The sequence below is a fragment of the Citrus clementina genome, unplaced genomic scaffold (genome assembly GCF_000493195.1).
Source record: "Citrus clementina cultivar Clemenules unplaced genomic scaffold, Citrus_clementina_v1.0 scaffold_2, whole genome shotgun sequence".
In the NCBI taxonomy this organism is placed as follows: domain Eukaryota; kingdom Viridiplantae; phylum Streptophyta; class Magnoliopsida; order Sapindales; family Rutaceae; genus Citrus; species Citrus x clementina.
The window spans coordinates 27,275,640-27,290,544 of record NW_006262688.1 but is presented as its reverse complement, the minus strand read 5'-3'; the positions used below and the strand labels follow the sequence as shown (position 1 = coordinate 27,290,544).

General features: G+C 30.7%; 1 protein-coding gene across 1 annotated transcript; it reads right to left on the bottom strand.

Annotated features, from left to right (window-relative positions):
• Window positions 1-5,722: 5,722 nt before the first annotated feature.
• On the bottom strand, window positions 5,723-11,166 carry LOC18052380 (plant UBX domain-containing protein 2). The gene is made up of 3 exons (XM_006448124.2): window positions 9,760-11,166; window positions 7,431-7,709; window positions 5,723-6,298 (listed from the first exon to the last, which is right to left on the bottom strand). The coding sequence occupies exons 1-3, from the start codon at window positions 10,699-10,701 to the stop codon at window positions 6,065-6,067; spliced, it is 1,455 nt and encodes a 484-aa protein (XP_006448187.1). The 5' UTR covers window positions 10,702-11,166; the 3' UTR covers window positions 5,723-6,064.
• Between the last annotated feature and the right edge of the window lie 3,739 nt (window positions 11,167-14,905).

Here is a 14,905-nt window from a genome sequence, read left to right as displayed (position 1 = left end):
TAAAATTATTCCATAAATAAAACTTCTTTTAATTTCTAATGTTCGAAAATTTGATCTTCAAATCTTTGATTTGATAATAAGTTAATTAATAGCTTGTGGTTGATACCAATGATATTCATTATTTTTTTTAATAGAAGTAATGATATATTATTTATAAAGGCTAAGTTTTGGATGGAACCATTGTTTGTTGATGATACGATGTGTGGGATAGTCAATTTCTACACTTAAAATTATTTTTCTTGATATATTTGCTTTATATGAGACAATAAGAAAAATAAAGGCATAGAAAATCAAAATTGTTAAATAATGGGCCAATTAGCCACTGGAAATTATCCTAGTTAGAGGTTTTAAATATCGACTTAAATTTGGACCACCACAAATATTATAGTTAAAAAAAAGAAAAAAAGCACTACCATCACTAGCTATCATGATAAGGAACAGCTGATACATGGAATTAAATTATTCAAATAGCAAAATCCGATTTATTCATTGGAAAAATTTTTTTTTGAGGAAATAATTTTATTCGTTGGAAGTTGTTTATAGAATGAGTTTTGACTTCTTAGGACGAAGTGCAATCAAAATATTCAAGTGAGATCGGCGCCAAACTCGAGTGATATTATCTTATATTGATAGTGCACTGCAAAGCGGCAATAGAATAATAAATTTCTTTAGCACATTTTTGAAGGCTTTAACAAATGAGAAAAGCCCTATTAAATAAAGAAAAAAAAAATCAGATATAAAGACTATTCAGTAGTTTTTTTTTTTTTGGAGAAGGACTATTCAGTAGTTTGAAGTTTCAATAATTGACAACAATAATATATTCCTTTATTGTTTGGAATATATGTGTGTCAGTGCGTGTGTTTGCGCGTGCGTGATGATAATAATAAAATTAATTGAAGTATTAAATTAGCGGAAAAAAATTATATTAACAAAAGCAAAAAGATCATGTTGTTATTTATTTATTTATTTTTTTTTAAAAAAAAGCATCTTAGTATATGATCGATTTCATGGCGCCCACGTCCGCTTCTTTGATTATAATTTTAGTTAATCCGTTTGTATTCCTCCTAACCTTTATTTAACTCATAACATATAAATTTTATATTTTAAATGATGTGACATCTATACAAAAATGTAGAACATAAACTATTATGAACCAAATGCTTATCTTACTCCGCCAAAAAAAATAAAAAAATGCTTATCTTACTATATATGCATCATCAATTTGTTATTAAAATAAATCTACCAATATGTGCCACTCAACTTTAAAACAAAAAAAAAAAAGGTGTGTCATTCAACTTTATGTGTAGGATTATTCCTTAATTATAACGAGACATCTTTTTTTTTTTTTTTAATGAAAAATCCATTTGAGGCCATACAAATGGATCATCAACATGTAAATTATTTAATAATGTTGAAGTGAAGACACATCATGCATGACAGCAAAAGGGCACATTTTCTCCATGTGAAAGAGAGAGAAATCTTTCTTCTTGGTTATTAGTACCCTATAAGTTTCCGATGGTTCTAGCTTTAACTTAATGCAATAATATATATATATATATATATATATATATATATATATAAATCACAAAACTATAAATATGAAACATGTTAAAAGCGTCTTATGATTCTGTAAAAAATAATACTAGAAATTATCAAAAAATTGAATATATAAACCAACAGGAGACAGACCAAAAGAGAAAGGCAACAGGAGACAGACCAAAATAATACTCAAATTTTTGCAGCAAAATTTTTCATTCGTGACAAATCAGGCTGTGAGGATGTTCTATTTTCTGTTTGCCCATGTTCAATGCCGTTCAGATTTTTGGTCTTATATGTTTTTTGGTCCGATATTTCTTAAAATGGCCTCTTCCAATTTTTTTTTTAATGATGCTAATTTAGTAATTAATAATTAGGATAGTTCTTAAACGGATGGAATCCGCCCCAATGGCGCATATCTAGTGTCGATCATTATTCAAAATAATGCTGCATGTTTAATTTGGTGATTGCCGTTTGTTTGAGCTAGGGAATTCAACATTAACAATAATATTTAATTATTTATTTTCTGTTGTTTAGAGAAAATAAGTGAAATTCTTCTTAATTTGTATGGGTATGTATTATATAGAATTTAAATGTATTAATGTAAGTTCCAGTTATATATATCTGATTGTAAATATCAGTGTATTGATCTGCTGTAATAACAATTATAAATATCCGTATAATACAGTAATCTGATGTATAATCAGTATTGAAAAAAAAGTTAAAACCCCCTACAATTATAATAGTGTTAAGTTAATTTTATTATCATTTTACTATTCTACCCTTAGTCTTGATGTTGACAATAAAATTTAAATATTTTAAGAATATAAATAAAGTGAAACCCTTATAGATATCCTAATGATTAAAATAATTTAATAATAAATTATAAATTATGGAAAAAAATGGCTCACATAATATATGTGTGCAGGTATTCCCATGACTTATTAGGGGATTACGGTAGAAGAGGAAACGCATACTGTATAGGATGGAGTTTGTTGGATATTATAGTAAAAGGTCAAAAAAATGAATGCATATGCCTACCATTATATTTTTGAGAACCATTTAATCATTTTTTTTTAATATTCAAACATATATATTGTGGTGGGCTCGTATGGCGAGATGTTATTGCAATTTTATATATGAGCATATTATATTTGCCCCTCTTTATGTAGTTCTATAATTTATATGGGTGTTCCAGTGATCACGTATGAGCAAATGTTATTGTAATTTAAATGGATATTTTATACAATTATTAGGGGAATTTATGACATTTCCTCTACTTGTAATTTTTTTCTATTTTTTTACAATTCATTATTAAATTAATTTGATCATTAAGAGTATATAAGTCATTTTACTTAATTATATTCTCAAAATATTTAAATTTTATGGCTCACATCAACACTTGGGATGGAATAGTAAAATTATATACAAAGTTAATACGTTATAATTACAAGTGGGTTTAAACCTATTTTAAAACATAAGGGGTTTCGCTTAATTTCTCCAAACAAGATGTGATTCTCATTTTCCCATATTTATTTCTAATAAATATAAAACCTCATAATCTTAGTCCTTAGACATATAAAACTTGTAATCTTAAAGTTTCAATTCAAAAGTTACAATTGAAAAACACAAAGACACGGATTTAGTTGTAGTATTTATCATCTACACTCAAACAATAGCTCGTATTCCAAGCTCTAGTCATGTCTTCAAATGTTATGACTTCATTCATTCACTTTATATATATATATATATATAGGTGCGGATGTCCGTATTTTTTTTTAATGCGAACACATTTTTAAATCGTGTGGTTTAAAAGAGTTAGTTTTTGAATGATAAATAAAACTGTAGGGTTTAAAAGAGTTAAAAATTAATTTTTTTAAACTTCATAATTTTAAAATGTATTTGTATAAAAATAAAATGAGGACGACTGCACTAGAAATATATATATATATATATATATATATATATATATATATATATATATATAAAACGAGGACTATATATATATCATCTACACCCAAATGATGGCACATATTCCAAGTTCTAGTCATGTCGTCAAAATGTTGTGTCTTTATTCTTTTATTAGGTTTGCAATCAGAAATTCCTAATTTTATTAAAAAAAAGATAAATTTCAATATACTATGGGATAAAAGATTGAGTGTGTTTTGTTTTATTTAATTTATGGCTGACTTTTGTGTAATCTGCTTTCAAGATTTCTTCTCTTTCTAGCAGTTTTCAGTAAATGCAAAGAAAAAGAGCCACTTGTGGCTCGTTTGCGGCGGCAAGCAATCCATGTTCATGCACAATAATTGACGCAAGCTTTTGGGCTCTTTTTTCGTTACATTTCGATAATAAAAAAAAAAAAAAAAAAGTGATTCGTATTTATCTATATATCTTAGATTCAAGACAATCTCTTTAAACACATCACATGTAATGCTGTGTAATCTTTCAAATTATATATTTGATATGCATCACATGGGCAAGAACATGCCACATTCTATTTTCTATATGTGTATTCGATCAAAATCCAATGAAAAATTTTCCACGTGATTTGATGATCATCATTGCTATTAAAAGTTAAAAGCCGTTGAACATCATTGCTTCCTGTTTCCAAATTCCAATCACTCAATCAGGCTCATTGGCCTCTATCAATTTTTTTTTTTTTAATACTGTTATACAATATTGTAGTTATTACAATTAATATTTATAAACAGATTTTACAATTGAGACCTTTTTCGTAGCATGTACTCCTCTGAAACGCTGTCCAAATTCTTCAAATCCTCTCAAATATTCAAAAATTGTCCACTTTACTCACATTTCATGAGGAATAGACTGGCTCTATTTAATTATTTGATAATTGAGGAATGATTGTAAATAAGCCCCATAAATACTTTTATAGATGATCGAATCCTTGCACTCATTATTCTAAGTGCAAAGGTTCTCCCACTGGACCAAAGACCCATTGATTGGTCTCTATCAACTTTGATTATATTATTTTGCATCGACAAAGACTTTGAAATTTACGTCCATTAATTGTAGTTTCCTCAACAGGGGCAATGCCGGTAACTACACTCATATATGAATGATGATCGATGAATACATTTATTTTGCTGCACGTACACAGGATTATAGTAAGAAGATTACGAATTCAATAATCAATCTACGGTTGGTTAGTTGCGGTATATATATTATCATAGTTGTTAAGTTACAAGATTTTTATTGGAATTAATTTACATACAATTCATATTATATGAGATTATTATCGATATAATTCATAAGACGGTTTCGATTTATCCTCTTTGAAAGATTTCTCCTCTACTCAGTATATAACTCATAATATTATCTAAATTTACCTTTCACTAATATTCGAAAGATATTTACTGTAATCACCTTTACTCTTATATGACTCATAGAACTGTCCAGATCAAACCTCAACCGCACCCCCCAAAAAAAAATATGGTTTATATTTTCACTGTAAAGCTTAAAAATGGGTCCTGACCTCATCTTATCATAAATTTCAATTCAATCATTTCACTTTATTTTTGTAAAATTAATTTGACTACACAGCTCAGGCAGTTGCACTTATCACTATTATCAAGACAACATAAATGTCAAAATTTAGGTCATTGATGTAATTTATGTTCAATTAATTTTTATCCATTAAATTTTAATTCAAGACATGAGAAATAATTTAGACAAAATGAGTAACAGCTCAATCATAAGTTAAATTGCCTTGCTTTTATACCCGGTAACTTAGCAAAACCCCAAAATTTAAAGATTGCATTTATTTTTTATTTTTTAACTAATCACACAGCTTTAGGTCCGAATCGATCGAGCTGACAACTGAAACACACTCCACGTATGTAAATATGGATGGAAGTAGACAAAAATCAATCTAATAAAGTAATTCAATTGTCATCTCAATTCAGAAGATTAATAATAAGAACAATAATTGTGGTAAAAGTTCAGGCTAATTTAGCTGAGTATAACTCTGTCATGCATAAAACGGACTTGGATTATTCTTGCTTCATCATAAAGCAACTCCAACATATAACCAGACCCCAGAATAAATGGTGCAAACAGCAAAGGAGTGCTGAGCTGACAGGCTAAGCTCAATTGAAAGGCAAAAATATTATCATCCCGACACGACAACCAAAGCAAGATCATAACAATACACTTCCGAAAATGTTCAGAAACAAATCTTTTTACGTTCTTTCTTTGAATTTTTTATCCAATTGATTTTACTGTACAATCCAGAACAAACCCTACAAAAAGGAAAATCAATCTTGAGCCCCAGTGAGGGCGTATCAATACGTACGAATTTTCTCAGGAGTCCAAAAAATGAAGATATAGAAGAAAGATCAGACTTTGGAAATATCCAGCTGAACATTACAAACAGAAATAAGAGGCTGCATGAGGAGGACAGTCAAGAGCTTTCAAATCAATGATTGAACACCGTGGCAATGTCATTTACGCCAGCAAAGCCTTAGAAATAATAAACTAATATTGGAGCTGACCTACTGCTGAATCACGCGAGTGGCTCAATAATTTCCAGGAGTTCATTACAGAGCCCTGTGAAGACGACAGAATCTGTCTCAAGTGGTCTGAACTTGACAAGTGCTGAAGGGACCAAATCCTCTTCCTCAAGGGTAATGCATTTTTGTCCTGCTGAAGGAAAACGAGGAATCACCCGACGTTTGATTGCTACTGGATGTATCAGATCAAACTGCAAACTAGGTTCTTTCAAGGCTGAGCTCACAAACTGAAAATTGAACAGAATAATTTATCAATTTGAGTTCTCACACACATACATAAATTTGTCTTCTACATTTCATTAATTGAAATTATAGCTAAAATGAGTTATTGCAATAAAGAAAGTTCACAATGAACGGTTTTCAGTAACCTTTGGTAAAGCATGCAAAGTTTACATATATAGCCTCAGCAGGTACAAAATCCCATGTTTACGGCATAAAAATATGAGAGTTGTACTGAATGAGGCCAACGATATTTATAAAAGAGTAATGCTAGGGATTCCAATATTTAAGTTTCCATACATTCATCTATTGGATGATAGAATAGAGTTTTAAGTAATTTTATATTTATCATTCAATAGATGAGACAAAATAGCTGGGATTCAAATGTTGTGATCCCGGGCATTATTGCTAAATAAACAATCTCATAGTGTCCATCTGGTACTTTGGGAATTCCAATTCAAGTAGAATTTTCCATGATTTTGCCTCAGTAGGCTGAATAAGTCAGTAGGAAAGTGCTAATGCCCCAACAGTGTTGGAAAATATTGTTATTCATGCTATTGCGTTAACGCAGCAGGGTTTCAAAAGAATATGCAATGCCATACTGATGACTAAGCAAAATATTAAGCTTATGTTTAGGATTGACGTATTGTGGCTTATATAACTCACAGCTACCATGCAATGAAATCACTAGCTGTCGAATCTAAGTGAGCGACCAATCGGTAACAATTATCTGCCAAGTGAAAAATGGGTGTTTCACTGCTGTGCTTTCAAAATTAAGTAGAAGTACAAAACACACCCTAAGAGCCACATAAGGAGTTTAATAAAAACAGTGTCTACGAGCAGGAATGCATATGGTAAGATGGAGATAGCTAACGGATGATACTTGTTATGATGAAGAATTAACAACCAGAGAGATCTTGCGAAACTCCTGCAGGGCCGCAGACTTCATTGAGATGCGCAAGCACAACATGTTAAGCAGAGTTCTTAATAAGAGCTTTTGGATCATGGAAAGACAACATTCAATGTAGACACTCCAAATCTTTGCTGTTTTTTCCTTCTAACAGTCCCAAACATCTAACACATATAACGTAAATGTGCAGAACAAAAAGTGATAATTAACAAGCAATAGCAGGGACTAACCTCGTAAAGAGCAGCTGTTTGCTCCCAAGGCCCAAAAACACCTTGCAGCACCACTCCATCAGGAAACTGGAAACGGATAATAGTTCTTGTATATCTCTTCCTGGCAGCTTTTGCCTGCTTTTCTCTGTAAGATTTGGGGATCAGCAACTGTGATTCTTCAATCTTTTTCTTCCTCATATCAGCTTCTCTTTTCAGCTCTCCTATTGAGAGTTTATAGAAAGAATCTGGCAACTCGATTTTTGATGCTACACTTTCAGGTACAGCAAAGAAGACCCGAATCTGAGATAACATAGTCAATGAGAGTCGATGTCATAAATATTACAACAAATTACTCTGAGACCATTATGATACAGAAGTACAAACTCAAAAAAAATTGAAGTGACTTTGCTAAATATAAAATTTAGCAACAATAATTAGAAATAACTACACTTACTACATATCACCAAAGCATGTCACCAATAATATCACAATGGGAGCACTCTGTTTTAAATACTTTCAATAATCAACAAAAGACAATAAACAGTATGAAGAGTTTTGCCCAAAATTAAAGATAGTATTATTTATCACTAAACACATATCACCAATAATATCACAATGGGACATATTTTGGTTTTAACTACTTTGAATGATGACAATAAACAATAAAATGAAGAGTTTTTCCCAAATTCAAAATAGTATTGCATGTAGTTTATGTTATTCTTTTTCAAGCAATTAACTTGTCATAAGTTTGGTGAAAGTTCAAAACATCTTCTCAATATTGTCAGCATCAATCATAAAGTACTGCTAAGTTCCAGGAAGCAAGCAATTCAAAGACACAAATAGAATCGGTTTGATACATTCAAATACACTAAGATCTAGTTACCACAAAGCAACTTCACTGTTGCGCTGCAAGACTGCTCTCAATGGTCTTGCCAAAAATTTTAAGAATCTCATTATTCTAAACAATAGTTACATGATGTGGAAGTACTCAAGTAAACGAGTTTAGTCTTATCACATTCTGTTAATAATCAGAGATTCAAATTAATTATGTCTGGATAACAAATTTACTTGTATATTGGGAATTGGGAATCCACTCAGGTGATGGAGTTATATTTCAATTGTACTAAATGTACTGATACTGCTACACACTAGTTGATGCATTTTAAAGATTATTTAGAAGGAAGAAGATGAAAATATTATAGGTGTCCCACAAACCCTCACAGGACAGATACTGCAGGAAATGCTCTAAATTGAACTCTTCACTTAATTAAATAGAATACAGAGATACTATAGGACAAATGATAAGCATAGTGCTATTCTAATCATAACATCAAACTCTAGTTTCTCAAAGAAGAATAACAAGAATTCAACTTTTTCTCTGTTTAGATTAATATATAAAGACATATCAGGTCAATGGTACGCCTAGTTCTATTTCAATCCTAACATCAAGCTTTTAGCCAAAAGTAGTGAAAATCCTCAAACTCATTTTTTTCGAAAGAAGATTCCAAGCATCATACAATCCCTCAGGTACCAAAATCTGCAAATATTCTCCAAAATGATCTCTTCACTAATTAGAAAGAGTGTGTATACATGCTTCTAGACAAATAGTTGTATCCAGAGCTCAGTATGTACAAGATAACTTCTGAAAATATGCCAGAGAAACTATTCTGATCATCACACATTGTATTAACCTTTTTTCTGTTAAGTATGCGACATTCAATTCAGTTTCTAGTCAAAGGTACAGAGTCAAGTTATTCAGCAAAAAGTTGCTAAAATAGTACATTATGGTGTTTCCCTATTCCCACTTCCATTTTCAAACAGAAAATTATAGAAAGCTTCAATTCTTGAAAACAGTATTAACACATTTAATCCACATTTCCCTACTTACATAAAGTATCAGCTCTATTCAGTGCACAAAGGGACTCAAGAAGCCATATGGCGATAGGATTCTTATCTTAGCCCTTTTAGTGACAAGTTCAAACACAGACATGCATGTGAAAACTCAAAATTCTGAGTATCATTTCAGTTACATGTTACAATTTATAATTTAACACGTGAAACAACATACATCCAACACCAAATCAGATACAACCAAAGAGGTAAACATCATGGTTATAACTCATTAAACTGTTATGAATTTTTTCAGCAAATTAGTTTCAGCATATTCAAGTGTGAGTGGTTTCATCAGTTCCCCATTATCATCACAACACTACAGTGACCAATTCACATTGAAGTCTTAAATACAGAACAAACAAATTAATGTACAAGGAAAGAAGCTAATAACTCGGCAAAAAGAATGCAAGTGCTAAAGCAAATGCCACCAACATCCAACCAAAAAAAGTTGACATACCTGTCTGTCAACTGGCTTCTGCTCAATGGGTTCCTCTGTCTCAGCTGGAGCTTTATCCTTCAAATTCCCAAGCTCTTGCGGCTCCACAATCTTTCTCGGTTCCAACAACTCTATCACGTTACTAATTAAGCCAATCCTCTCCTTATCAGGAACCTCCATTACTGCCCACATTTCCCCACCATCCTCCCTCAATTCAAAGCCAGCAAATTCCAAAACCTCAACCCCTCCAGCAACCTCACCAATCGCATCCCTAACCTTAGGGTTACTCATCCGAATCTTCCTAAACTTTTCATTATCCGGCTCCCGAACCACATTCCTCAACAACTTAAGCATCACTTCGATAGACCCTTCCTTTGGCTTTGCTGATAAAAATGTACTAACACATGCTTCCAATTCACTCCTAGACTCATCAAAACTACCATCAACAACACCATCATTTCCATTTTTCTCGACTAAATTGTTGTTACTGGTATTATTGACACAGCTCTCGACATGAATGGACACCTCATCTTCGGTCTGAAAACCCTGCGCACAAATTGGGCACTCAAACACTTCCAAAGAATACCCATTTTGCGACCTCTTCCCAGTAGTGATCAAGGAGTCATACGGGTCAAACCCACTTGCGGGTTTGCGGTTCGGGTCCGGATTATTCGCAGAAGCGGGCTTACTCTGGTCAGAATTGAGTGGCTTCTGCGGCAAAGAAGACGGAGGAGCAGATGATGATGGCGATGGCTTTGGCTTAGACTTGGGATTCGAGTTGGAATTTTGATAAAGATTCTGGCGAGCAAGGTGAGGGTTTACAGGTCCGGAAGTAGAAGAAGGACCCGAACCCAAGACTCTGCCTTGGCCTTTGAATTTACCAGAAGAAGAAGAAGAAGATGATGATGATGATGATGAGACTTTCTTAAGGAACCCTTTCATCTTATCTTTCATATCATCCATTTTTCACTTCTCTCGGTGAATCCAATCAAAGATCAATAAAAGCTTTGCTTTCTTTTCTTTTCTTTTCTTTACTTTGGGGTTGACGAAGAAATAAAGTTATTAAAAAGACTAATTCGAAGGTTAAAGAGAAATTTGGAAAAAAAAAGGAAGGGATTTTCTTTTTATTTGTCTATTATGTAATTAGAGTTTGACCTTGGAGTGTCAGATGGAAATATTGTCAGCTAATGGAGATCGCACGTTGAAGAAGACTTGGCATCGGCAACGGCAAATGCAGAGACTTCATGCTTCCTTTCTATACTAAACTCGGTTTGAAAAACACGGCTTCTCAGCCGCGTGAAATTCAGGCAGCCCAATAAACTCACGCCAGCTCGCATTTTATTACAACAATTTTATGGTGGGATATTTTCACCGTTTCCCCACCCGCACATCAAATGTAATATTTAGAACAAGTTCACATTATTTTTAATTAATACGAATTAATAAAAATAATTTTTATAATTAATCAAATAAATCTATTTTTACCATTTTTTTTAGAATTCTTTCACTAATTTTGACCACTCAAGTTAAGTTGTTTTAATATAAATTTTATTTAATTATTTTACACTTATAACAATAAATAAATTATCCCAATAAATATATGTTCTTGAATGGAATAATTTTAGAATTTAATTCTATGACTTATAATCTATGATTTTTAAAAGAAATCTAATAATTATTAATACCCTATAATAATTATTAGAAAAATTATCATTTGTATACCCTTAGTTTATTTTATTATCAAAAATACTACAACACTTTGAGGGTGTATCAATCGTCCACTCTAAGTTGACAAAATATATCAGCTGACCACCAAACCATTAGTTGCCGTTTAAGTATAATGACGTCAGAAGGGTAATTTGATCTTTTTATATGATACAAGTAATAATTTAAGGGTATACAAGTGATAATTTTTAAGAATAAAATCGTCAATTCACTGTAACTCCGTTAACTTTCAAACGGCAACTAACGGTTTGGTGGTCGGCTGATATATTTTGTCAACTAAGGTTGGACGATTGATACACTCTCAAAGTGTTGTAGTATTTTTGATAACAGAGCAAATATAGGGTATATGAATGATAATTTCCCTAATTATTAATACCCTACATATGACTTACATAAATTTGAATTTGACAATCTGATAATTTATATAAATATTGTACCATATATTATGTTAGCTTAATTAATAATTAATAATCATACTGATAAGGTAGTATTGACATCATTTATAAATAAAGAATTTTTTTTATAAAAATAAAAATATTAAAATAAAATAAATGTTCAATAAGTTTACCTTATAAAGACAAAATAGTAAATTTAATTTAAGTTAAAGCAATCTTAATAGTTAAATATAATAAATAAACTAAGAAAATAAATTAAGCTAGATTTGGTTAATCTAAATTTTTTTTTATTTGAAATTTTAAAAAATGATGTAAAATTTGTATAATTATTTTCTAGAAGTAAGCTCCAAAATTTATAAAATTTAATTGTTTATTAATATGCAACTAAAATTAATCCAATTACATGCTTGAGGAAAACCAATCGATATAACAATTACATATCCGTACTCGTTAAAATGCAGAAGGTACCAACTATGGAATACATTCATCACCAAAATTATAAGTTGACGTAAAAGGGTCGTCAAAACTCAAAACTAGTTTACGGATTTAAGTAGTGTTTACTTAATGAAGTGGGAGTGTGGAGTGTGAATTCCTCCAATTCCAGTGTTTACTTACCTTAAAAAATGGGAAAATGGGAGTGGGAATCCATGAGTCACCTCAATTTTGGAGTGGAGAGTGGAATTCCCACTCCCATGGGGGGAGGTGGGAGTGGGAATCCACTCCCCCCTCTTCTCATTTTATCTTTATAATTAAAATTAAAATAAATAAATAATATTTAATAAAATAAATAATATCATATTTATTAAAAATAATAATTATATCATATTTATTTTATTAAATTTAATAAAATAAAAATAAATAAATATTAATTATTTAATTAATTAATAATAATAAATATTTTATTCTAAAAAAATATTAATTTTGTACTATATTATCAATAATAATATTTCATTTGTGTTGCTATTATTAATAATTTTTATTCACATAATTTAAATTAAAATTAATAAAAAATTATGATTTACATAATTAAGAATATTAGTAATTATTATTAATTTATAAATATAATAAAATATTTATTTTATTTTCTAAATATATTTTTTATTAATTTTTTAATTACAAATTATAATTCTATACATAAGGATAAAATTATAATTTAAAATAATTTACTCTTAATCCAAGACGAAGTAAACAAATAATTGAGATTCTGATTGACAATCCATACTTTCATTTAGTCTAAGTAAACACCCTACTCCCACTCCCGCTCCACACTCCTAATCCAAGGATTCCCACTCCAATCCAAAAAGTAAACGCAGCATTAATATCTGTCTTTGTCTACTTGGTGAACTCAAAACTTTTAAACTTTAACATAATTGTTTCTTCAAGATATTCTTTTATTCTTTACAAATTTCAACAAAATTATGGTAAGCTGTAATTGAAGATTCAACTTTAAAGATATCCTCCTCAATTTAGCAGTCATCAAGAATTCTTTTATTTTAAATTTTAAATGATGGACGTATAGCATGCCGAAGGTACCCACATTCTTGCAGAGCCAGATTTATCAAATGGCAGATATCATTATCACACAAAAGAAACAACAGATACCATCACAAGTACGTCTTCCAAATGTAAAACAATCCGAAATGACCCAGAAAAGACTCCTCATCCCATGAGTACCAAATGACTAAATGTGTGATTCCAGAGAGCGAATGCTAGGCCTTGTTATTTGACAAATTTATACGCACAATTTTATGGTTTAAAGAACAAGATCATGGTGTTTTCAACTTCAAGTCACTAGAATTTAGTACAATCATGTATTAATGCAACTATTATAAATGAAACCTACAACGAATGAAACAAAGTTAACAACTGCATCTGGACCTATGAAGAAGTGTTTCAACAACTTGCACGAGTTTAAAAAACTGACAAGAAAAAATGTATATTTATCAGTAGGTACATAGTGTGGAGAACTCAATACTCATAGTGTGGAGAACTCAATACTAATTTCATAGAAAGGCAGTTTAAAAATAAGTCACGTGTGCAGAAAGCAGCTCCAATGTAATTGAACTGACAAAATGTAATCACATCCAAAGCCAGAATATATTATAGATATATGAGAAAAGCAATGATTGCATGAAATAAGATCCAGGTAATAAAAGCATAGCAAATTATGTTAAAGGCACATTCACTAGTCAGCAAGGTTTTATCAAAATATATGATTATACAAACCCGGTCTTGCTGAACCACACCATCTGGTCAGAAACATTACAAATGGCTGGAAGTACGAATTTCATACGGCAAGTGTAAAGAAAATGAAAAGACAATTCAATTGTATGTACTTGAAAGAAAAAAATGATAGGTTTTGGAAATGCAATGAAAAGACCAATAGATTGGCACCTCATAATGAGCAAGATCAAATAACTACTACATATCTAAACAATTACAAGCGGGTTTCACCTGTAACTGTTAACAAAGAAATCCTGCCAAGTTTCAATGGTGTTTATATGATACAATGGATATATTTTACATATATAAAGAGATACATTGACTTTTTTTATTAAAGAGATTCATCTGTTTATCATGTCACATTTATCATTTAGGACTCATGGAAAGAACAAAAGAATTAGTTAAACTGGAATATGATTTGGTAAAAATGCAATGATATGTAAGTTCAGAAAGAAAAATGAGCACGGTTATGAAAGTTGAATAAAAACAATTCAATAAGCAGTTCATGTTAAACATGCTTGTATCTGCCACAATATCTAGAAGATATTGCCAGCGCACCAATAATCCAAAAGCATATTCTTTATTCTCTCATTATTTCTTCGTGCATTAACATTCAACAATTTTTTTTTTTGAAAAAAAAATAATAACTTCAGAAGCTAAAAGATAATTACTTTAGTATATTAAGATATTGATAGATATTCAATTGACACCAAAAATACCCGCATTATATACCTTCCTACACACTGATAAGTTGGTAAATGAAAAATTAAACTGCTATTCAGTCGCATGAATCAGGTAACCTAAAAGATGAACACATTAGAACA

Coding starts and splice junctions, on each gene's coding strand:
- LOC18052380 (XM_006448124.2), bottom strand. CDS start 10,701: ATGGATGATATGAAAGATAAGATGAAAGGGTTCCTTAAGAAAGTCTCA. Junction 7,710..9,759: donor AGAAGCCAGTTGACAGACAG/GTATGTCAACTT, acceptor ATGTTATCTCAG/ATTCGGGTCTTCTTTGCTGT. Junction 6,299..7,430: donor AAACAGCTGCTCTTTACGAG/GTTAGTCCCTGC, acceptor TTCAATTTTCAG/TTTGTGAGCTCAGCCTTGAA.